Source organism: Perissodus microlepis, chromosome 10 (assembly GCF_051167445.1).
Source record: "Perissodus microlepis isolate ML-2025 ecotype Zambia chromosome 10, ASM5116744v1, whole genome shotgun sequence".
NCBI lineage: Eukaryota > Metazoa > Chordata > Actinopteri > Cichliformes > Cichlidae > Perissodus > Perissodus microlepis.
The window spans coordinates 11,763,375-11,786,239 of NC_140470.1; the positions used below are offsets into that span (position 1 = coordinate 11,763,375).

Here is a 22,865-nt window from a genome sequence, read left to right on the forward strand (position 1 = left end):
AATAGGATCAAAATAAACTTTTAAAAAGTCTGTTGATCAAATGCTGATTTTCAAAACATTCTAGAGGAAAACAGAGATAAAATAATCTGAACAGTAACAGTGATCTTGGATGATGATGGAGGCTTCAATGGATTATTCTGTTTCAATCAATAGGTTCGTATCTATGACAATAATTTGATAAGTTTAACAGGTTGGTTTAGGCCTGGCAATACTGGAAATATTCACAAACTTTTGTTTTTGAAGAATGTTTATCTTTTTTGGGATGAAGCTATCTGGCAAAATGACACAGCCCTTTAACCTCATCTGTATGTCTATCATGTGGCTATGATACTGGATTTTGGTTTGATGCATATGCAGGTTACAGCTGGGGAATGGCAGTATGTTGTGGATTGATTTGGCATGTTCAACCACTGTTACACCAAACTCTCTCACTTATAACATGATAAAGGCCTCTTACTCAGTGTCATGGATTTTCTGTAGTTTTGGGGACACAGGGCCAAATGTCGGTCAGCATGAGGGCATCACTGGATACGATTTGCTTTGTTGGTTCAGCGAGCTTGTTGTAGTCGTCAACAGCAGCCGCCAAGCGTTTCTTCTCAACTAAGATGACCTTGCGAATTCTGTGTCGCCTCTTGTTGCCATCTGTAAATAATCATAAAAAATTCACACCTTCACATAATGTATATAGTTACCTTTTAATCTACACTCATCAATTTGTTTGCTAGAACAAATCACATCCAGCTTAAACAAACCTGGATCTGATTTTATTCTGTTTACAAAGTAGCTGTACAAGCTGTACAAACTAAGTATCAAACGGTCCATTTCAAAGAAACTGGGACGTACCATTTTGTCTGTAAAGACTTTGTGTTCGCACTCTGATGACGACGACAAGCTCCTCTATTCGTGCCTGCAACGCTCCAAGGCTGCCATCAGTTTGATCACTTTCTAAGTGAGAGGAATATTATTCAGAATACAGGATGAGTAACAGTCACCAAACTACAGTGGACTCTGTAATCACTGACTTGATGACATTCATTATAAGACATCTGGAGCCTTCATGTGCTGCATTATCATGAGATAACAAGTATGTTGGTGTTCAGGTTTATAAAACCAACTAGTACGACATCATTTCAACCCAGGTTCTATCCAATTTGATGAAACGCAACAACTCTGCCATAAATTCTGCTTTTACAAGGCTTCTTTTTCATTGTTTGTTGACACTGTCAGAAAGATCTTAATTCTACCTTAAGTTCTTTAATGAGGCCATGGTGGGTCCTATTGTTATACACGAGTGCATTATATTGAGACTCACCTTCAGCCCATTTCTACACATCGGCCACCCATTGCTGCAGTGTGTCGTCATCCACACCCAGCTCATTTTTGGTCGCATTCAGGCTCTCCACTTGTTCTCTAAGGATCCTTATGATCTAAGAATACATTAATAAATGTCATTCATATTGACATTAAAAGAGTACTGGTGTTTTCCCCCATTACCACACACATTAAAATGGTTTTTGAAAAAATAAATAAATCACCTTTAGATATCTCTGGCTCAAAGTGCGGCCCAGTTGTTCCACTTTCCTTTTGTTCCAGCCCAAAGCCAGGAGGGTCAGCATGTCTGTTCGCCCTGCATTTCAGTTAGTATACAAATAAGAATTAATGAGCAGGAGACTGAGTGGAATCTCAGACACGGACACATACCTGCTTTAGACATGTACTTCGTTGTGATGGCCGCCCTAGACAGGAAACTGTTTACTTGTTCCACCTCTTCTCCAACTGTTGAACCGGCCCCATCCTGAAACGCACCTCCCCATTTGAGCTATAGAAAGGAGGTCACAATACATGACTGCTGAATTCATTCAACCTTATAACAAAATGTCTCAAACTAATCCAAAACTACAAGCTGCAGTATACCTCGCATTTCCAAGTGTGAGCCTTTGCATGCATGACGGAGAGAAAAGGAAGCATTGACAAGAGGTTCCTCAGCTCAGGGCACTGCTGAGCCACCTTGGTTAAATAGGGGAAATATTTACAGGCCACATCGGAGCAAAGGAACGTAATATGTCCTGGGACGTTAGCTGCCAACTTCCTCTGGAGAAAAAGGGGGTAAGCAAAGATCTCCCCTCGAAACATGTTCAATGCAGCTAAGAGGACTCCGTGGCGACAAACAGCTATTTCCATGCCCTCTTCATCCAACTTCCCAGTGGACTTTTTGGACGACTCCTTTGCTGCAGTCCAAGATGAAGAGCCGCACAACCCATTCCCCGGGACCTATACACTCAAAGATTTTAACATAAAAGACATGGCATGATTAAGCCCTATCAGGGACAAACTTTTTAAAACAAATGCATAACAATTAGCTGAATTAGCCTTGAGTCACACGAGACCTCATATCTCCCCAGGACAGCACTGATAACACAAAATAAAAATCATGTTGTTGTTTTTTTAAAATACACATGGTGACAAAATTAAGTACACATTAAGATAAAGTAAAGTAAATAGTATTACGACAACACCAAGAGAAAAATAAAATAAAATAAATATCCACCCATCCATATATGTATACACACACACACACACACACACACACACACACACACACACACACGTATGTGTATATGGTTATGGCATTAACGTCATTTTAACAAGATTAACGCTAACAGCACTGTGGCGTGGGTGTGGTCTCTGGCCAGGTGCAGAGGAGGGGTGACGCAGTGAGCTCCCGGGGCGGCGCAGGGGCGGGGTGAACAGGTGTGCTGGGATCTGACAGTGATTGTGTCTCTTTATATGTTGGCAGTGACAGTCGGAGGAGGAGGGCGGACGTGACAGCAGAGAGAGAGCTGGAGTGTCTGTGTCCCAGTAAACCACAGTGTTAAATAAAAGTTCTGCTGTCGTCAAATTCGCTCCGGCTTATGTTTCTTGGGTCCAACGTTACAAGCACTAATATATATGTGTATCTTACATGATTTGTGTGTCTCTGGATGTATTTCACAAACTCAGCAACTTCCTCATCTTTTTCAATGAAGACACCTTCAAAGTTCCCCTGCTCTGAAGTGCTGAACGAACACAGTGACAGTTGTTTGAAAAGAAACATTAAAATACATTTTTCTACAAATCCATATTTGACTTATGTACACAATGCATAACGTACCTTGCATTAGACTGAAAGTGATAAAGCTTGCGGTTTCCATCAACTGAGACGGCAAGCATGTCTGGAGTGCAGGCAGGGCAGCTAAAGCATGGCTCCTTGCACATCCTGTCCACCTCAAACTTTACAGCACTCCACTCCAAGAAACTTTTACTGAAGGCATCAGCTGATATTCGGCCAGTCTTTTACATAGAGGACATACAACAGAATATTCAAGGACAGTCATCATAAACATTGATTTGCACAATTTCCTTAAACTTGGCAAATTTAGAAACTCACCCTTCCAAAATGGGCTGTTCGTTCATCCAGCACTTTGACAAATGCCTTAAGTGACATCCCTGGTGCAGCCTTCTTAATGTCATAGAAAGACTGAAAGACATCCATTGAAAACAGGGTGCAGAAATTTAAGGTGCCAGGCCAATATCCACTACCCAGGATGTCCTTAACTGAGGGGGACCACATTAGGCCACAGCTGGTGCAGCTCACCACTGGCAGTGCAAGGTTATAACGGCCTTTAGAAAGGATAAGGATAAATTCAGTCATGGCTCAAAGCATTCATTTTTTTCATGTTGTTTTCAAATCGGTCTGGTAAATCCAAATGACCTTTGACAGGTGCCCACATATACTGCGGGCCGAGGGTAATTCAAACCAAGATAGCAATGCACAATTTGCAATAAAACCTCCAAACACATCTATTGTGTATGTAGTGTGTGACAAAAGGGCAACTTACCATTTATGGTTACAAGAGCCACAATTGCGCTGGGTGAAACCTCAACGTTACCTGCTGGGCAGTCACACACATGGTCTGGCCTTTGCACAGGCAACAGCCGAACTAACATTAAAACACACAATATATATAAAAAGAATTAGAAATTAACTGATACACAATAAATATAGAATAGCAGCACCCACTCATAGTACATAGCAAGAAATGCATAAGACTTAAAAACCGTACCTATTGGCTTGTGAAACTCTGATGAAGGCTGCAAAAACCCTCCTGTTACTGCCTCTCTGCTGTGCAGGACAACGCGTGTGTGAACTGCAATATCACAGTCAGCACAAAGGAATGGAAGAGGCAGGCAGTCCAGACACCTCACAACTACTTGTTTGCCACACTGACACACACGGTGTGACTGTGGATCCAGAGTAGCTAACATATTGTCTATAAGACAAGGCCTGGCCTCTTTCCACTTTTGCGAGGACACCATATTTCTGATCGCCCAGTGAGTAGCAGCTGATTCAGATGACGTCTCACAAGCCATGGCTGCGTCCTCTTCTCCATCCTCCAACATCTGAAGGAGCTCCTGACGAAGCACCTCAGTTCCATACACTAACAGAAAAAAAATAAAGAAAGGAAGAAACTCTTCCACAAAGTGAAAAACACTCTAGGCAGTATGTTTCTTAGGACTGCACAAAAGCCCTGCATAACTCAACTATAACAACAAATATAAAAGTAAACAGAAATCACAATATATACAAGAAGGTAAAGTACCTTTTGTTGGGTTGACACTGGCAACATAACTAGGTTCTTCACGTGGACATTGATGCTGATCTCTGGACACTGGGGGGAAAAAAAGAGATTGAAGAATATTTACTTACTGAAATTCTTTGGTGAAAACAAGTTGTGAGATAAAATCAATGGTTGTGTGAACACTGACCACGTGGCATGCAACTAGTACTTCGACTGGTTGATGGTCTTTGAGGAATAAAATCTCCCTGTCTGTCACGTGTTTTCCAGCGCACTGGTCTTGGCTGAGGTTCACTCTGTGCATCATTCTACGCAATTAACAAGGAAAAAGGGGAACACCTAAAATACAGTCCATGATTAAAGCAAAGATTATCAAACATCTTAAGTTAACCAAATTAATTTGACATAAACTTATATATACACACATATATAAAAATTAATAAAAAAAAATTCAAATAATATAACGTTTACTCCGTACAAAATATTAGACAAGCGTGTTCCCTCTTTAACAACTGTTTCCACTAAAAATGTTACCTGCATATCTTGAAGGAATTCGTCAGCAGCCTGAAGCTCTTCCTCCAGCTCGGGATCCTCTGAATCACTCATTTTCAAGCTAAAGAGGAAAGAGAGTTTTGCAGAACTCAGTGACATAAACACATAACTAACGCAATTCAAATGATTTTCAGTCTTGGCGCTCCGGTTAACGTTAGCAATTAACGTTAGCATCATCAGTTTATAAAGAGCTAGCAGAACTCTTAGCGCAAAAACTGCTTTACGCACCATGTGAGGGTATTTTGCAACACACAAGTCCTTTAACGTTTGTAATAGATTTAATCCATCATCGTTGGATTAAATGGCTAATGCTGCAGTAGCCACGTGTAGTCGTTACCTGCTGACATGCTGTTACCTGCATGCTGACAGTAGCTGTAGCCATTTTTAAATGCATTAAACCGTTTCTGAGATCAGTCACCTCTGTTTGTTTGAAGCTTTTATGAAAAACAAACTTTGAAACACACATCAAGGTATTACTTTAAATATAGGCTATGTATTTTTTACATACCTGCATTAGAATCAATCAGTTCTGCCTCATTTTCTTATTCTTATAAATGGGTCTCTCCGTTCTCCCATCATCCTTTGCTTACACAGGTTGTGAAGGGTACCTTTAGCGTCAGCATGAGAAGTTAAGGGACGTGACAAATCGTCAGTATTTTACGTGTCGGGGGTGAGAACGGGTTGTCTTAGCAGTAGGATTTACATGAAAAGAGAAACAAATTAAGTTTGAGTGAAAATGTACATTTTTTGCACTCTCTGGTCGACTGACTCAGTGAATCAAATGACTCAAAAAACACGATTCACTTTGGTGAGTGACTCATTAAAACTCGATTCAGTAAAAAGAATCAAATTTACCATCACTAGCCCTTTGTTTGGCCTGCTAAAATGGCGCCCTGGCGGCCACGCCCCCTGCCGTGACATCACGCGCCAAAGCCCCATAGAATAGACAATAGAACCAAATTTAAAAAAAAAGAAAAAAAAAGAATGTTGTTGTTACATTATGTTATGACATCATCATGATGTCATAACATGCCTTTGATCTGTGAATCCTTAAATCCGGGTAAGAAGCCCAAACTGTCATGCAGTTTACTTGTAACACTCGAGATTGCAGCATTCAAAGGTACGCCTGAGAAAAATTTAAAAATAGTTGAATCTTTAAGACAGTCACTTCAACAACACTCTGACATGTCTCAGAGTAAAGACGGCAAAAGCCAACAAGCTTACGCTGGCTTTACTACAATGGACGACCAAAATCCAGAGCCAAATTCTGATGAAAGACATTTCCAGCTTCCACTCAAGAGGAAGCGAGGCCCGAATTCTGTTGCACAGAATTGCAGAAGTGACGACAGCTGCTCTCCACCAAGGAAAAAAAGACGAATCTGTGAAGAAAAGAAAAGAAAATACAGTCATATTTCCAAAGGCAGCAAAAACAACTCTGAGAGCTACTCTCCAGAGAGAAAGAGGATGAGAGTAGACACTGAGAAAAAAGAAACAGCAGTGACTCGGACCATCCAAAAAAGTTCTTCTTCAAGGACTATCCAACTCCAAGTTCAGAAAAAGAACAATATGAACTTGAGTAATACCAAAAACTCTCAAAACACACCAAAATACAACAAGAGGCCAGGACAAGCACCAGTGACACAGAACATCCCAAAAAGTTCTTTGTCAAGGTCTATCCAGGACCAAGTTGAGAAAATGGATGTTACGACCTCAAGTGATACCAAAACCTCTGATAACACTCCAAAATACAACAAGAGGCCAGGACAAGCACCAGTGACACAGAACATCCAGAAAAGTTCTTTGTCAAGGTCTATCCAGGACCAAGTTGAGAAAATGGATGTTACGACCTCGAGTGATACCAAAACCTCTGATAACACTCCAAAATACAACAAGAGGCCAGGACAAGCACCAGTGACACAGAACATCCAGAAAAGTTCTTTGTCAAGGTCTATCCAGGACCAAGTTGAGAAAATGGATGTTACGACCTCGAGTGATACCAAAACCTCTGATAACACTCCAAAATACAACAAGAGGCCAGGACAAGCACCAGTGACACAGAACATCCAAAAAAGTTCTTTGTCAAGGTCTATCCAGGACCAAGTTGAGAAAATGGATGTTACGACCTCGAGTGATACCAAAACCTCTGATAACACTCCAAAATACAACAAGAGGCCAGGACAAGCACCAGTGACACAGAACATCCAGAAAAGTTCTTTGTCAAGGTCTATCCAGGACCAAGTTGAGAAAATGGATGTTACGACCTCGAGTGATACCAAAACCTCTGATAACACTCCAAAATACAACAAGAGGCCAGGACAAGCACCAGTGACACAGAACATCCAAAAAAGTTCTTTGTCAAGGTCTATCCAGGACCGAGTTGAGAAAATGGATGTTACGACCTCGAGTGATACCAAAACCTCTGATAACACTCCAAAATACAACAAGAGGCCAGGACAAGCACCAGTGACACAGAACATCCAGAAAAGTTCTTTGTCAAGGTCTATCCAGGACCAAGTTGAGAAAATGGATGTTACGACCTCGAGTGATACCAAACCCTCTGATAACACTCCAAAATACAACAAGAGGCCAGGACAAGCACCAGTGACACAGAACATCCCAAAAAGTTCTTTGTCAAGGTCTATCCAGGACCAAGTTGAGAAAATGGACGTTACGACCTCGAGTGATACCAAAACCTCTGATAACACTCCAAAATACAACAAGAGGCCAGGACAAGCACCAGTGACACAGAGCAGCCAAAAAAGTTGTTCGCCAAGCACTATCCGACTCCTAGTTCAGAAAATGAACAATATGACCTTGAGTGAAACCTCTGGAAACACACCGAACGCACCAAAAGACAACAAGAGGCCAGAACCAGCAGCAGGGACACAGAGCAGCCAAAAAAGTTGTTCGCCAAGCACTATCCGACTCCTAGTTCAGAAAATGAACAATATGACCTTGAGTGAAACCTCTGAAAACACACCAAACACACCAAAAGACAACAAGAGGATAAAATAATGAGCAAGAAAAAGAGGAGGCCAGTACTACCAAACCAGAAAATCCAGAGGCCCGAGATGACAACATGCAGAGAGAAAAGCCAAAAAAGAAAAAGAAGCGCAACTGGTTTCTGAGACTGTTCACTTAAGCCACTTCAACTCTGTCTCCTATAAAATCAAAGTTATATACAACTAAATATTAACAGTTACTTCAACTCCCTAAACATAAATTTTAAAGCATATTTGCTTTAATATTTAGTTGTGTATACATTTGTCATCGGCTCCACCCCTCCCAACCGGTCGCGGCAGATGGCCGCCCCTCCCTGAGCCTGGATCTGCCGGAGGTTTCTACCTTTTTAAAGGTAGTTTTTCCTCCCCACTGTCGCCAAGTGCTTGCTCATAGGGGATTGTTGGGTTTTTTCTTTAATTCAGTTCAGTTCAATTCATTTGTATGTAAATACTGTTGAATTGAATTGAACTGAATTAAAGAAGATTTATAGGAGACAAAGTAAGTCACAGGAGTGAACCAGGGTATTATAACATCTTACATATTATAACATATTATAACATCTTACCCATAAAAATAAAAAATTGCATTAACCAAAACATCTGTTGTCTGAACCTGTAATTTTGTCTCATTTAAAACATGTAAAAATGTCAAATTAGAACAATCTAACAGCAAAAATAAAAATGTTTACATGCTGCTTGAAAACATTGTTCTGTGAATGATATCTACTGTATCTGTGCTGTTGATGCCTTTTGAAAGCATTCCTAATAGCATCTATCAAGTAATATGCCTTGCTCAATGGTTCATGGAAGTATTAACAGTTTTGGTAACTGACTTTGTAAATTGAAATTCTACAGCCTTACACTGGTAAACGCTTGTGCTACACACGGAAGACAGGTATAGTCAGCTCAGTATCCAGTGGGAAGTTTTCTCTTTGGCATCCACAGATGCAACAGCTCATAACTAAATGGTGCAAACAGAGGTGAATCCACCTAAGCAGCACTTGTACGATTGCCCCCCGGCTCCAACTCCCGGTAAACTGAAGACAGATTCAACCATCTGTGTGTTGAAAAATATTAATGAGTCCACACCGCATTTTCTTCTTAGTAATAGCTATGTAACAATAGAAATATAGAAACAGTAATTAATCAGATTACTAGTTACTGAAAAAAGTAACGGCCGTTATTCCCATCACTGATAATGACACGATTATTTGCATTTCCACTACTTATAAACTAGTGTCAGTATTTAATGATCAATATCCACAAATAAGAATTGGAAATAAATGGCACTGGATAAGCACAAATCTGACTGAGAACTTAAACTTCACCTTAATTTTTCTGTCTGTCCTGCTCACATCTCCAATGTTTGTACACGTTGTCATTAGCGTGTCTTCACTCAGCCACTCCACATCGGCCACACCGCTGGTTGGAAGACCACACTGGCAACTCTTAAGAACTGAAACTACAACAAAATTTGCACAGACTCACCAAAACTGGACAACAGACTGGAAAATGTTGCCTGGTCTAATGAGTCTTTGCATTTGGATGGTGGGATCAGAATTTGGCATAAACATGAAAATGTAGCCTTGTGTCAATGGTTCAAGCTTGTAGCATCAGTGTGGAGGATATTTTCTTGACGAACTCTTGTTAAGTATTGTTTAATTGCCACAATCTACCCAAGTACTGTTGCTAACCATGTCCATCCCTTTATGACCACAGTTTGCCCATTTTCTGATGGTTGCTTTCCACAGGATAACACTTCAAACCTTTGAGATGTGGAAGAACGGGAGATGCACATCATAGACATGAAGCTGACAAATCTGCAGCAATTGTCAATATGGAACAAAATCTGATGACCACCTTGTTGGATCGGTACCATGGAGAACAAAGGGCAGCTCTGAAGGCAAAAGGGGCATTGAAGCCAGCGCTAGGAAGGTGTAACTAATGAAGTGGCCGGTACTTTCTCCACAAATATTTGACTCCATGTCCAGCTCACGAATTCTGAAAAATCTTGATGACTACAACACATATACTAACTTGCCAGTCTGACACTACTGGCAGCTGATCAGCTGTTTGCTATATTAGGTCACAGCTGACAATGAGAAAGGCATTTCTTGTTCCCATGGTGATGAAAATGCTTATGTAGAGGGATCCACAATGAGAACAATTACTATTTTTACATTAGTCCTTTATTTTTATGTCTCCCAGCACACACACACTTCACTTTTCATATTTCCTATTAGTTTTCTGCTGTTACAGTAATAAAAGAAACTCAACAACCAGAAAGGTGAAATACAATCGTTTTTAATTGCAAAAAGGATACCGGTTAATACATTGAATGAAGCACTGAAACAAGCCACTGTGACATTGCAAAATACCACTAAAAAGGACATTGGGAAATTTCAGAGAAACAAAATAAAGTCATTCATTTGATCAGAAAGGCATACATATGAAAGAGAGAACAGGAGGGGAGCATATTTACACCACGACCGAGAGTCCTGTGTCTCTACAAAACAAAGTGTGTTTGGAGGCCTCATTTAAGACGTTTAAAAATGTTTTTACAAATGGCCGTTAACAAAGTACAAGCCTGTTATGTCCCAGTTTAACTTTCTATCAAAAGATGTTAATTTTAAAAAGAAAAAAAAAAAAGAAAAGAAAGAAAAGACGGGGAAAGAAAGGCACCATCCATCTTACATGGCGGCTTCTGGTTTACACAAGTCAACCAACATACTGCGGTAAGCGTTTTGTATGCTGTAGCGCCGTATTAAGCTGCAGAAAACTCAAGCTGACGAGAACAGTATTAGCACGTTAAGTTTTACAGAACTAAGTGTTTGAGAAGACTGACAACAAACAGGGTCTTTTGTACAAAAAAAAATAATGGTGAAGTGAGGTGTCCCTGCTGTTGGATTAGCTGATAATGTTACAGTAGCTGTTTTGCTGGTTTAACAGCGCTCCCTGCAGGAGAAAGAGTGTAGGACACAGCGCCAGATAGTGTTGCTTTAGCCCATTACAAAGCTGCTATTTAAAGCTCATCCACAGGGCAGGCACCACATCACTCCAAAGATGTGCAACTTTGGGAGTGCCGCTTTGTCACAATAGAATAACTACACGTCTTTGGACTTCCCGGATTTGAACTGTGCCTGACTGACTATCCATAAGCTTTTGTATTTGATGAATCTACACTAATTCAGCCACTGAGTCTGTATTTCGCTCCAAATAGGACATTAAATAAGAACATACCACCTGATACGACCTGGTCGTGCTGCCTTCCTGATGTTTACGTTCTTTAAAGTCCTCCTGACATCATGCTCAGAAGGAGTGATTGATGTTGAGGTGCTCCTTCCCATTCAGTAACATCTGCTTCAGTTAGTTGAGTTCCTCTTGGGACTTCCGTACACTTTTTGGCACTTAACTACTTCCACAATTTTCAGCCGATTTTCACCATTCAAATTTTAAACTATTCTGCTATTTCTGCTCATTCCTGCTATGTCTTTTGGTATTTTCTGCTATTATACTTTTTAAAATATTAAGCTTAATTTGTCCCATTGAAATGAATGGGAAACTTCTGCAATTCTGCTAAAATTTGCTTGTTTTTGAAACTTAACTACTTCCTCATACTTTCACCTAGAAACTCCATTCAAACTTTAAAATGTTCTCAAATTATTGGGCTATTCCTGTATGATTCAGCTTTTTCAGATCTTCTACTGTTTTAATCTTATCCCTCTTTAAGTCTTCAGTTGCAAAATTGTGATTTTTCAGAAAATACATGCGTTGCTATGGTTGCTATGCAATTAACTCAGAGTGCGCACTCGTCCGTTCTGAATTTTCTCTTCATGTCTGAACAACTTCTTGCTACTCGCTCAATTTCCACTCAACTTCCACAAATTATACATCAAAACGTAGGTATTTTTGCTGGCTTTCAGAAAATGTCACTACCATTGTTGTGGGACTTATAGATTTTTTGCAGATCTCCTCAGAGTAACACAAAGTGTGAAAACTCTCCATAGAAACTCAATGGAGAGTTTGTTCAAAATCACCGCTGGATTTCTCTAATGAGAGGCATTTTCAAATTGTCATATCTCCTTAACGAAGCGAAGTTAAGACATAAGGCTTGTCCCCGTATATCTTCAGACACTCCTGACGCTCACAATTCAAGAATTATTTTCTCAACTATTACCGTTCTCAGATGAGTTAGACTTGTTTGAGGGTAGGAAATTTGTCCCTCGCTCAGATTTCTTCAGATTTCAAACTCTGGAAATGAGGCACTTTTTTCTCTTGTCATATCTTTTTGATGGATTTCCACAGAGCCCTGAAAATTTCCATGACTGTTCACCAAAGCCTGCTGTTTCTTACGGTGAAAGAATGATTTTGATGCTCCATATAGATTTAGAGTTACCAAAGGTTGTTTGAGAGCAAGTCAAGGCAGTTTTTGCTTCGCCTCTACTCAGTTACAGTGTATTACAAGTCATATATCTTTAATAATTTATATTTTATCTCTGAATTATGAAGACCTGAAGATTCCCCCATCTCTTCTGAACAAAACAATGTCTTAATGACCGTTCTAGCCTCTACGGTTAGGAAATTATGGCCATTTGTTCGAGGGGAATCCTGAATGTCAGAAATACACTGAAGAAAACTCACACCTCTCTCTGTGTCTGTGTGTGTAAGGGCTGACTACAGCAGGTGCAGCTAATTTAACTGACCTACATATACCAAGCCCAGACTCTCAACAGCTCCTGTTCCCTTTACTCTCTGTGTATGTGTGTCTGTGTATCAATATTTCTCCTATGTTTAAGTATTACTCCTCAATCATAGTATTTCTGCTAAAGCAAAGTACTTCTACTACATCTTAGTACTTCTGCTAAATCATAGTATTTCTGCTAAATCATAGTATTTTTGCAAAATCATGGTATTTGTGCAAAATCATGGTTTTGGGGCCAAATCATGATATTTCCGTTATGTTATAGTATTACTACTAAGTGGAGGAATTTCTGTTATGTTATAGTATATGTGCTGAATATAGTATATGTGCCAAATCATAGTATTTATCCCAAATCATAGTATTTATGCCAAATTACAGTATTTCTGATAAAAAGCAGAAATAGTACCTTTTAGCAGGAATTTCTGCCAAAAGATAGTATTTATGTTAAAACATAGTATTTCTGCTAAATCAGAGTATTCCTGCCAAATCATATTATTTGTACTGAAACATAGTACTTCTGCCCAATCATAGTATTTGTTCTAAATCATAGTACTTGTGCCAAATCATAGTATTTGTGCTAAAGCATCGTATTTGTATGGAGTCATAGTATTTCTTCTAAATCATAGTATTTCAATCAAATCTCAGTAGTTGTTAAAACGCAGTATTATTGCCAAATCATAGTATTTGTACCCAATCATAGTATTTCTGCTAAATCGTAGCATTTGTGCCAAATCATGGTATTTGTGCAAAAACATAGTATGTCTGCAAAACCATAGTATATCTCTTATGTTATAGTATTACTACTAAGGCATAGTATTTCTGCCAAATCATAGTACTACTGCAATTTCATAGTATTTGAGCGAAATCATAGTATATGTGCAAAAACATACTATGTCTGCAAAATCACAGTATATCTGTTATTTTATAGTATTACTACTAAGTCACAGTATTTTTGCCAATTCGTAGTATTTGTACTAAATCATAGTACTTGTGCCAAATCATAGTATTTGTTGCACATCATAGTATTCGAACCAAGACATAGTATTTGTCCCAAAGCATCGTATTTGTATGGAGTCATAGTATTTCTTCTAAATCATAGTATTTCAGTCAAATCTAAGTAGTTGTGCTAAAACGCAGTATTTCTGCAGAATCATAGTATTTGTACCCAATCATCGTATTTGTGCCAAATCATGGTATTTTTGCCAAATCATGGTATTTGTGCCAAATTATAGTATTTTGGCCCAATTAATAATTCTGTTATGTTATAGTATTACTACTAAGTCGTAGAATATCTGTTATGTTATAGTGTATCTGTGGAATATAGTATATGTGCCAAATCATAGTATTTATACCAAATCACAGTATTTGTGCTAAAACATAGTATTTCTGCCATATTGTGGTATTTGTGCAAGAACATTGAACTGTTATGTTATAGTATTACTACTAAGTCATAGTATTTCTGCTTTGTTATAGTATTTGTGCTAAAACGTAGTATCTCTGCCAAGTCATAGAATTACTGCAATTTCATAGTATTTTGAGGAAATCTGTTATGTTATAGTATTACTACTAAGTCATAGTATTTCTGCCAAATCATAGTATTTGTGCTAAAAAGTAGTATTTCTGCCAAATCATAGTATTACTGCTATTTCATACTATTTAAGCGATATTACAGTGTTTCTGCAAAAACATTGCATTTCTGCTAAATCATAGTATTTCTGTAATCTTATAGTACTTGTACTCAATTATAGTATTTGTGCCAAAGTTTAATATTTCTGCCAAATCATATTATCTCTGCTAAATCATAGTGTCTGCCAAATCATAGCATTTGTGCCAAAGCATAGCATTTGTGCCAAAGCATAGCATTTGTACCAAAACACAGTATTACTGGTAAATCATAGTATTTGAGCTAAATCATAGTATTTGTGCTAAAACATAGTATTTCTTCCAAATCATAGTATTTGTGCCAAAGCATAGTATTTCTTCCAAATCATAGTATAACTGCACAATAAAGGTTCTTGAGCCACATCAGTGTTTGTGCTAAAACATAGTATTTGTGCCAAATCATAGTATTTCTTCTAAAGCCTAGTAATTCTGCTCAATGATAGAATTTCTGCTATGCTGTAGTACTTTTTGCTAGATTGTAGTACTTCTGCTAAGAGCAAAGTATTTCATGTAAATCATAGTATTTCTACCAAGTCCCAGTATTTCTGCTAAATCATAAATAATCTTTTAGCACAAATTGTATGATTTGGCTCAAATACTATGATTTGGCAGAATTTTCTTTGTTTCAGCACAAATGCTATGATTTGACAGGAAAAAAATATTATTTAGTATAAATACTAAGTTTTAGCAGAAATACTATGTTTAAACTTTAAAAAATTCTGCTATTTCTGCTAATGTGTGTTATGACTTTTGACCATTGAAATAAATGGAACACATTATCAATGTGGTCACTGATTTTGCATGCTGGGTTGAGCTGTGTTTTAGCTCAGTGAGATGAGCAGCCGTTCTCGGAGTGGGAGGCCCGGGTTCAAATCCCGCTTGTGGCAACAATATTTTCAGTTCACAGTTGAACTTTTTTAACTCTTTTCAACACAGATTTTAGCTTCTTCACCCATTTTCAACACAAATTCCAGCTCTTTCAGCAAAAACCTCTTTTCAGTAGAAATTCTGCTGATTCACCTCTTTTCTGCAAAGTTTTCAGCCTTTTCACCTCTTATCAGCGCAATTCTCAGCAGCTTCTGCTCATTTCAGCAGAATTGACAGAATTGACAATCTTAAAAAATTCTGCTCTTTCTGCTAATGCCGGCTATGACTTTTGGTGCTCATAACTTCTATACTTTTTGAGATATTGAATTTTTTTTGCAATATTTTTTGCCCATTTCTGCCATATTATCAGTGGCCTCACTGATTTTCCTTGCCGGCTCTACCTGTGTTGTAGCTCAGTGAGATGAGCATCCGTTCTCAGACTGGCAGGCCGGGGTTCAAATCCCGCTTATGGCAACATTTCTTTCAGTTAATAGTTAAACTTTTTTAACTATTTTCAACACAAATTTCAGCTTTTTCACCCCTTTTCAGCAGAATTTTCAGTGTTTTCACCACTTTTCAGCACAAATCCCAGCTTTTTCAGCTGTTTTCAGCAAAAACCTCTTTTCAGCAGAATTCTGCTCATTCAACTCTTTCCAGCAGAAATTCTGCTGATTGAACTCTTTTCAGCAAAATTTTCAGTTTTTTCTGCTGTTTTCAGAAAAAAACTCTTTTCAGCAGAAATTCTGCTGATTCAACTCTTTTCAGCAGAAATTCCAGAATTTTCACCTCTTTTCTGCCCAAATTCTGCTTATTCACCTCTTCTGAAAATTTTTTAGACTTTTCACCTCTTATCAGCACAATTCTCAGCAGCTTCTGCTCATTTCAGCAGAATTGTCAGTCTCTCCACCTCTTCTTTGTGACAAGGAGTTTGGCTCAGTGAGTAGCTGCCTTGAGACCAGAAGGGCCAGGTTTGAATCCTGCTCAGGGCAACGTTTTTTTCAACTTTTTCAGCTTTTTTCAGCAGAAATCTTCAGCGTTAAGGCATCCACACAGCATTTTCGCAGGAAATGCAAATTTTTCTAGTTTTGCTTGTGAGCCACAATGTAAGCAGTGTTGCTTTGCTGACATGCACTCGATGCTGGCAGTACAAGCATTGTAGTGGTTCTTATGTTTTTGTAAACTCATTGTATAATATATTGAGCCATTCAATAGTACACAAATGTTTATAAGCTCCTTTTTGTATGCAACTTGCATGTCTTTCTTAATTAATTGTTTGTTTATATCATGTTTTTCAGGAAAAAGAAGAAGTTAAAGTCAAGTGGAAGCCTTGCTCAACATGGTATGTAGTAACAACTTTGTTGGACGGGAACAGACATTCATATTGTTGATAAATAGTTATCACCTCAATTTGAATTCATGTATTTGGACTAAAGTAAATTGGGAGCTTTTAGCTATCGAGCTCCTCTTCTGTGAGGAGCTTGATAGCTGTCCACCTCCAAAGTCCATAATGAGTTTTGGAGGTGGACATGGTCAACACTTTTAAGAGTAGGCATAAGACTTTACTTCTTTATAGAGCTTATAGTTAGGGCTGGTTCAGCTCAGCCCTTAGTTATGCTGTAACAGGACCAGACTGCTGGGGGTTAGTGTCCCCCCCCCCCCCCCCCCCCCCCCCCCTCTCTCTGTCTGTCTCTTTCAGGGTTATGCAGGCTCAGTATTGGTTGAAGATGCAGTCACGTCTCCTTTTACTGAAAACTCTCCCCCTCTCCCTCACCATCTGTAAACATACATGTCTCAGTAATGCAGTTCATGCATGTTACTAACTAAACTTCTTCCCTGGAGTTTCTGTGCTCTCTCATCCAGCAGGTTCCGATGGATCGTGGCTGCTGCTGTGGTCCTGCTTGACATCTACTACATATATTATTACTCTCTGACTTGATTTATATTACAATGAAGGTGTATAAAGCATGACATGAATATAGAAGATATTTCATCCTAAAAAATTGTCATATGTCACAACCTAAATTATCCTATTTTGTGTGTGGTTGTCGTTGTTGTTTGTTATGTTTTTCTCCTGACAGTGGCAAAGTGTGGGATGACACATGGGAACCTGCGCAGTTTTACACACAGTAAACCAGGCACCACAGGTCGCAGAGATCGCACAGTTCACAGTTTGTAGTTCAGCATAAAAGTTCAAAATAAAATATTTACTATACATTTCAACCAGTGTCAGTCTCTGTTTCACTCTCTAATTGTGGCTTAAGTACCTAACACATTCATGAATCTGATCGATCAATAATATCTTCCCTGCACTCGATATCTCATAGTTTTACATATCAGCCAACATTATTGTCTACATCCTCATAAATATAGAAGTGACTTGCTTATTATAACATATTACAAGTTAAAGTAATACTGCACTGCACGTATAGTAAGTAACACCTACTGTGTATGGGAGCCTAAAGCAAAGTTAACTGCACCAGTACCAGCTTCAGAACATATTGTATATTATATGTTTCTACCTTTTTGTAATATGTCATGTTTAGATGCAGTGACAATTGCACATTTGGAGTTGTGGTCATATGTGGTTTTTATATATATATATATATATATACATATATATATATATATATATACATACACACACACATACATGGTATTAGAAAAAAATTGACATTTTTTGCTATTTTTCTTGTTTGTTTGCACATTATTATTGTGTACATATTACATATGTAACATTATTGTTAATATTATTATTAGATATTCAATTCAATTCAATTTTATTTATATAGCGCCAAATCACAACAAAAGTCGCCTCAAGGCGCTTCATAGATACAGAGAAAAACCCAACAATCATATGACCCCCTATGAGCAAGCACTTTGGCGACAGTGGGAAGGAAAAACTCCCTTTTAACAGGAAGAAACCTCCGGCAGAACCAGGCTCAGGGAGGGGCGGCCATCTGCTGCGACCGGTTGGGGTGAGAGAAGGAAGACAGGATAAAAGACATGCTGTGGAAGAGAGACAGAGGTTAATAACAGATATGATTCAATGCAGAGAGGTCTATTAATACATAGTGAGTGAGAAAGGTGACTGGAAAGGAAAAACTCAATGCATCTTGGGAATCCCCCGGCAGCCTACGTCTATTGCAGCATAACTAAGGGAGGATTCAGGGTCACCTGGTCCAGCCCTAACTATATGCTTTAGCAAAAAGGAAAGTTTTAAGCCTAATCTTAAAAGTAGAGATAGTTTCTGTCTCCCGAATCCAAACTGGAAGCTGGTTCCACAGAAGAGGGGCCTGAAAACTGAAGGCTCTGCCTCCCATTCTACTTTTAAATACTCTAGGAACAACAAGTAGGCCTGCAGAGCGAGAGCGAAGTGCTCTAATAGGGTGATATGGTACTACAAGGTCATTAAGATAAGATGGGGCCTGATTATTTAAGACCTTGTATGTGAGGAGCAGGATTTTGAATTCAATTCTGGATTTAACAGGAAGCCAATGAAGGGAAGCCAAAACAGGAGAAATATGCTCTCTCCTTCTAGTCCCTGTCAGTACTCTTGCTGCAGCATTTTGGATTAGCTGAAGGCTTTTCAGTGAGTTTTTTGGACATCCTGATAATAATGAATTACAGTAGTCCAGCCTGGAAGTAATAAATGCATGAACTAGTTTTTCAGCGTCACTCTGAGACAGGATATTTCTAATTTTAGAGATGTTGCGCAAATGGAAGAAAGCAGTCTTACATATTTGTTTAATATGTGCGTTGAAGGACATGTCCTGGTCAAAAATGACTCCAAGGTTCCTCACAGCGTTACTGGAGGCCAAGGTAATGCCATCCAGAGTATGAATCTGGTTAGATACCATATTTCTAAGATTTTCAGGGCCGAGTACAATAACCTCAGTTTTATCTGAATTAAGAAGCAGAAAGTTAGCGGCCATCCAGGTCTTTATGTCTTTAAGACATTCCTGCAGTTTAACTAATTGGTGTGTGTTATCTGGCTTCATGGACAGATAGAGCTGGGTGTCATCTGCATAGCAGTGAAAATGTATGCTATGTCTTCTAATGATGCTGCCTAAGGGAAGCATGTATAATGTAAACAGAATTGGTCCTAGCACTGAACCCTGTGGAACTCCATAATTAACCTCAGTGTGTGAAGAGGACTCTCCATTTACATGCACAAATTGGAGTCTATTAGATAGATATGATACAAACCACTGCAGTGCAGTACCTGTAATACCTACAGCATGTTCTAATCGCTCTAATAGGATATTATGGTCGACAGTATCGAACGCTGCACTGAGGTCTAGCAGGACAAGCACAGAGATGAGTCCACTGTCAGAGGCCATAAGAAGATCATTTGTAACCTTCACTAAAGCTGTTTCTGTGCTGTGATGAGCTCTGAAACCTGACTGAAACTCTTCAAATAAACCATTCCTCTGCAGATGATCTGTTAGCTGTTTGACAACTACTCTTTCAAGGATTTTTGATATGAAAGGAAGGTTGGAGATTGGCCTATAATTAGCTAAGACTGCTGGGTCTAGAGATGGCTTTTTGAGTAAAGGTTTAACCACAGCCAGCTTGATGGCCTGTGGTACATAGCCGACCATTAGAGATAGGTTGATCATATTTAAGATCGAAGAATTAATCAATGGCAGGACTTCTTTGAGCAGTTTTGTAGGAATGGGGTCTAAAAGACACGTTGATGGTTTGGAGGAAGTAATTATTGAAGTTAACTCAGAAAGATCAATTGGAGAAAAAGAGTCTAACTTAACATCAATGGTACTAAGAGTAGCTGTAGATAATATTACATCTGTGGGATGATTACTGGTAATTTTTTCTCTAATGATAAAAATTTTATTTGTGAAGAAGTTCATGAAGTCATTACTAGTTAACGTTAAAGGGATGGTTGGCTCAACAGAGCTCTGACTCTTTGTCAGCCTGGCTACAGTGCTGAAGAGAAACCTGGGGTTGTTCTTATTTTCTTCAATCAGTGATGAATAGTAAGATGTTCTGGCTTTGCGGAGGGCTTTCTTATAAAGCAGCAAACTATTTCTCCAGGCTAAATGATGATCCTCTAAATTTGTGACACGCCATTTCCTCTCCAGATTACGAGTCATCTGCTTTAGGGTACGTGTTTGAGAATTATACCACGGAGTCAGGTACTTCTGATTAGAGACCTTAGTTTTCACTGGAGCTACAGTATCCAGAGTCGTACGTAGTGAGGAGGTGAAATTATTAACAAGATAATCAACCTCTGTTGGGGTAGCGTTCAGATAGCTGCTCTGCTCTGTGTTGGTACAGGGCATTGAAGATGATAACAGTGGGTGGATTATATTCTTAAACTTAGTTACAGCGCTTTCAGAAAGACATCTACTTTGATAAAATCTACTCTCCACTGCTGTGTAATCAATTATTGTAAATGTAAATGTTATCAGGAAATGATCAGACAGGAGAGGGTTTTCAGGAAACACTGTTAAATGTTCAGTTTCTATGCCATATGTTAAAACAAGATCTAGAGTGTGATTAAAGTGGTGGGTGGGTTCTTTTACATTTTGAGAGAAGCCAATTGAGTCTAATAACAGACTAAATGCCATGTTGAGGCTGTCATTTTTAGCATCTACATGGATGTTAAAATCACCCACAATAATTATTTTATTTGAGCTCAGAACTAAATTAGATATAAAGTCTGAGAAATCAGACAGAAACTCTGTGTAAGGCCCAGGTGGACGATAGATGATAACAAGTAAGACTGGTTTCTGAGTTTCACAGCTGGGGTGGACAATGTTAAGCATCAGGCTTTCAAATGAATTAAAAGTCTGTCTTGGTCTTTCATTAATTAATAGGCTGGTGTGAAAAATTGCTGCCACACCGCCCCCTCGGCCTGTGCTTCGAGGTTTCTGGTAGTTAGAATGACTCGGGGGTGTTGATTCATTTAAACTAACATAATCATCCTGCTGCAACCAGGTTTCTGTAAGGCAGAGTAAATCAATTTGTTGATCAATTATTAAGTCATGTACTAACAGAGACTTGGAGGAGAGAGACCTAATATTTAATAATCCACATTTCACTGTTTTACTCTTTGGTTCAGATGTGGATACTGTATTGTTCTTTCTTTTTGATTGTTTATGTTTAAGTTGTTTGTTGCTGGTTTTTAGTTTGTTTTTTGTCTTTTTGGAAGCTGACACAGTCTCTATGGAGATGGGTTTTTGGGGGGGTAGCAGGAGGAGAGAAGCTGCAGAGAGGCGTGTAAGACTGCAACTCTGCTTCCTGGTCCCAACTCTGGATAGTCATATTTTGGGGGGTTTAATAAATTTGTCCATATTTCTAGAAATGAGAGCTGCTCCATCCAAAGTGGGATGGATGCCGTCTCTCCTAACAAGACCAGGTTTCCTCCAGAAGGTTTGCCAATTATCTATGAAGCCCACATCGTTTCTGGGACACCACTCAGACAGCCAGCAATTTAAGGAGAACATGCGGCTAAACATGTCACTCCTGGTCTGATTGGGGAGGGGACCAGAGAAAACTACAGAGTCCGACATTGTTTTAGCAAAGTTGCACATCGATTCAATATTGATTTTAGTGACCTCCGATTGGCGTAACCGGGTGTCATTACTGCCGACGTGAATTATGATTTTACTGAATTTACGTTTACCCTTAGCCAGCAGTTTTAAATTTCCTTCAATGTCGCCTGCTCTGGCCCCTGGAAGACAATTGACTATGGTTGCCGGTGTCTCTAGCTTCACATGTCTGAGAACAGAATCACCAATTACCAGAGTTTGACCCCCGGCGGGAGTGTCACCGAGTGGGGAAAAACGGTTAGACACATGAACGGGTTGGTGGTGTACCTGGGGCTTCTGTTTAGGACTATGCTTCCTCCTCACCGTGACCCAGCCGCCCTCTTTCCCCAGCTGCTTGGGGTCTGCCGGGGAACAGCTAGCGGGGCCTACGCTATCTTCGGCTGCACCAGCTACAGGGGCCTGGCTAGCTACGGGTGAATGAAGGGTGCGAAGCCGAGTCTCCAATTCAGTAATCCTGGCCTCCAGAGCTGCAAATATGCTACATTTGTTACAGATATCATTACTGCTAAAGGAGGCCGAGGAGTAACTAAACATCTGACACAATGAGCAAGAAAGTGCAGGAGGGACAGGTGAAGTAGCCATGGTGCTAACGAGTCGGCTATGAGCTAAGCTAAGCTAGCGAAACAGTACAGAGACAGTGAGTGAATACTTTGGCTATAAATTAGGTAGTGAGTACACAGAAAGTGTGCTTCGGATGAAGCACGTGAAGATTATACTATGAAAGAAGAATGTATTTAAAAGTTGTTAATTAAATTGCTAAGCAAATAAGCTACTCAGAAACACCACTGTGTTTGAGCAGGAACAGGAAGTGATACTCTACCGCAGAGCGAGCGAACACCAAGTGACAGCGCCACCAAGAGTATCAAAGATACAATTTGATTAGGGGTTTTCC

The 22,865-nt window shown here is 39.3% G+C and overlaps 1 protein-coding gene and 1 long non-coding RNA gene across 2 annotated transcripts; both read right to left on the reverse strand.

The window, feature by feature from the left end:
- Positions 1-304: 304 nt before the first annotated feature.
- Positions 305-4,021, reverse strand: LOC146378881 (uncharacterized). The gene is made up of 10 exons (XM_084942009.1): positions 3,879-4,021; positions 3,428-3,660; positions 3,152-3,330; positions 2,963-3,056; positions 1,915-2,271; positions 1,702-1,819; positions 1,536-1,627; positions 1,313-1,427; positions 844-945; positions 305-642 (listed from the first exon to the last, which is right to left on the reverse strand). Exons 1-8 carry the CDS (start codon positions 3,985-3,987, stop codon positions 1,326-1,328), a joined length of 1,284 nt encoding a protein of 427 aa, XP_084798135.1. The 5' UTR covers positions 3,988-4,021; the 3' UTR covers positions 305-642; positions 844-945; positions 1,313-1,325.
- Positions 4,022-4,148: 127 nt separating this feature from the next.
- On the reverse strand, positions 4,149-4,920 carry LOC146378882 (uncharacterized). The gene is made up of 3 exons (XR_014801528.1): positions 4,807-4,920; positions 4,641-4,709; positions 4,149-4,478 (listed from the first exon to the last, which is right to left on the reverse strand). It is a non-coding gene; the product is annotated as an uncharacterized LOC146378882 (long non-coding RNA).
- Between the last annotated feature and the right edge of the window lie 17,945 nt (positions 4,921-22,865).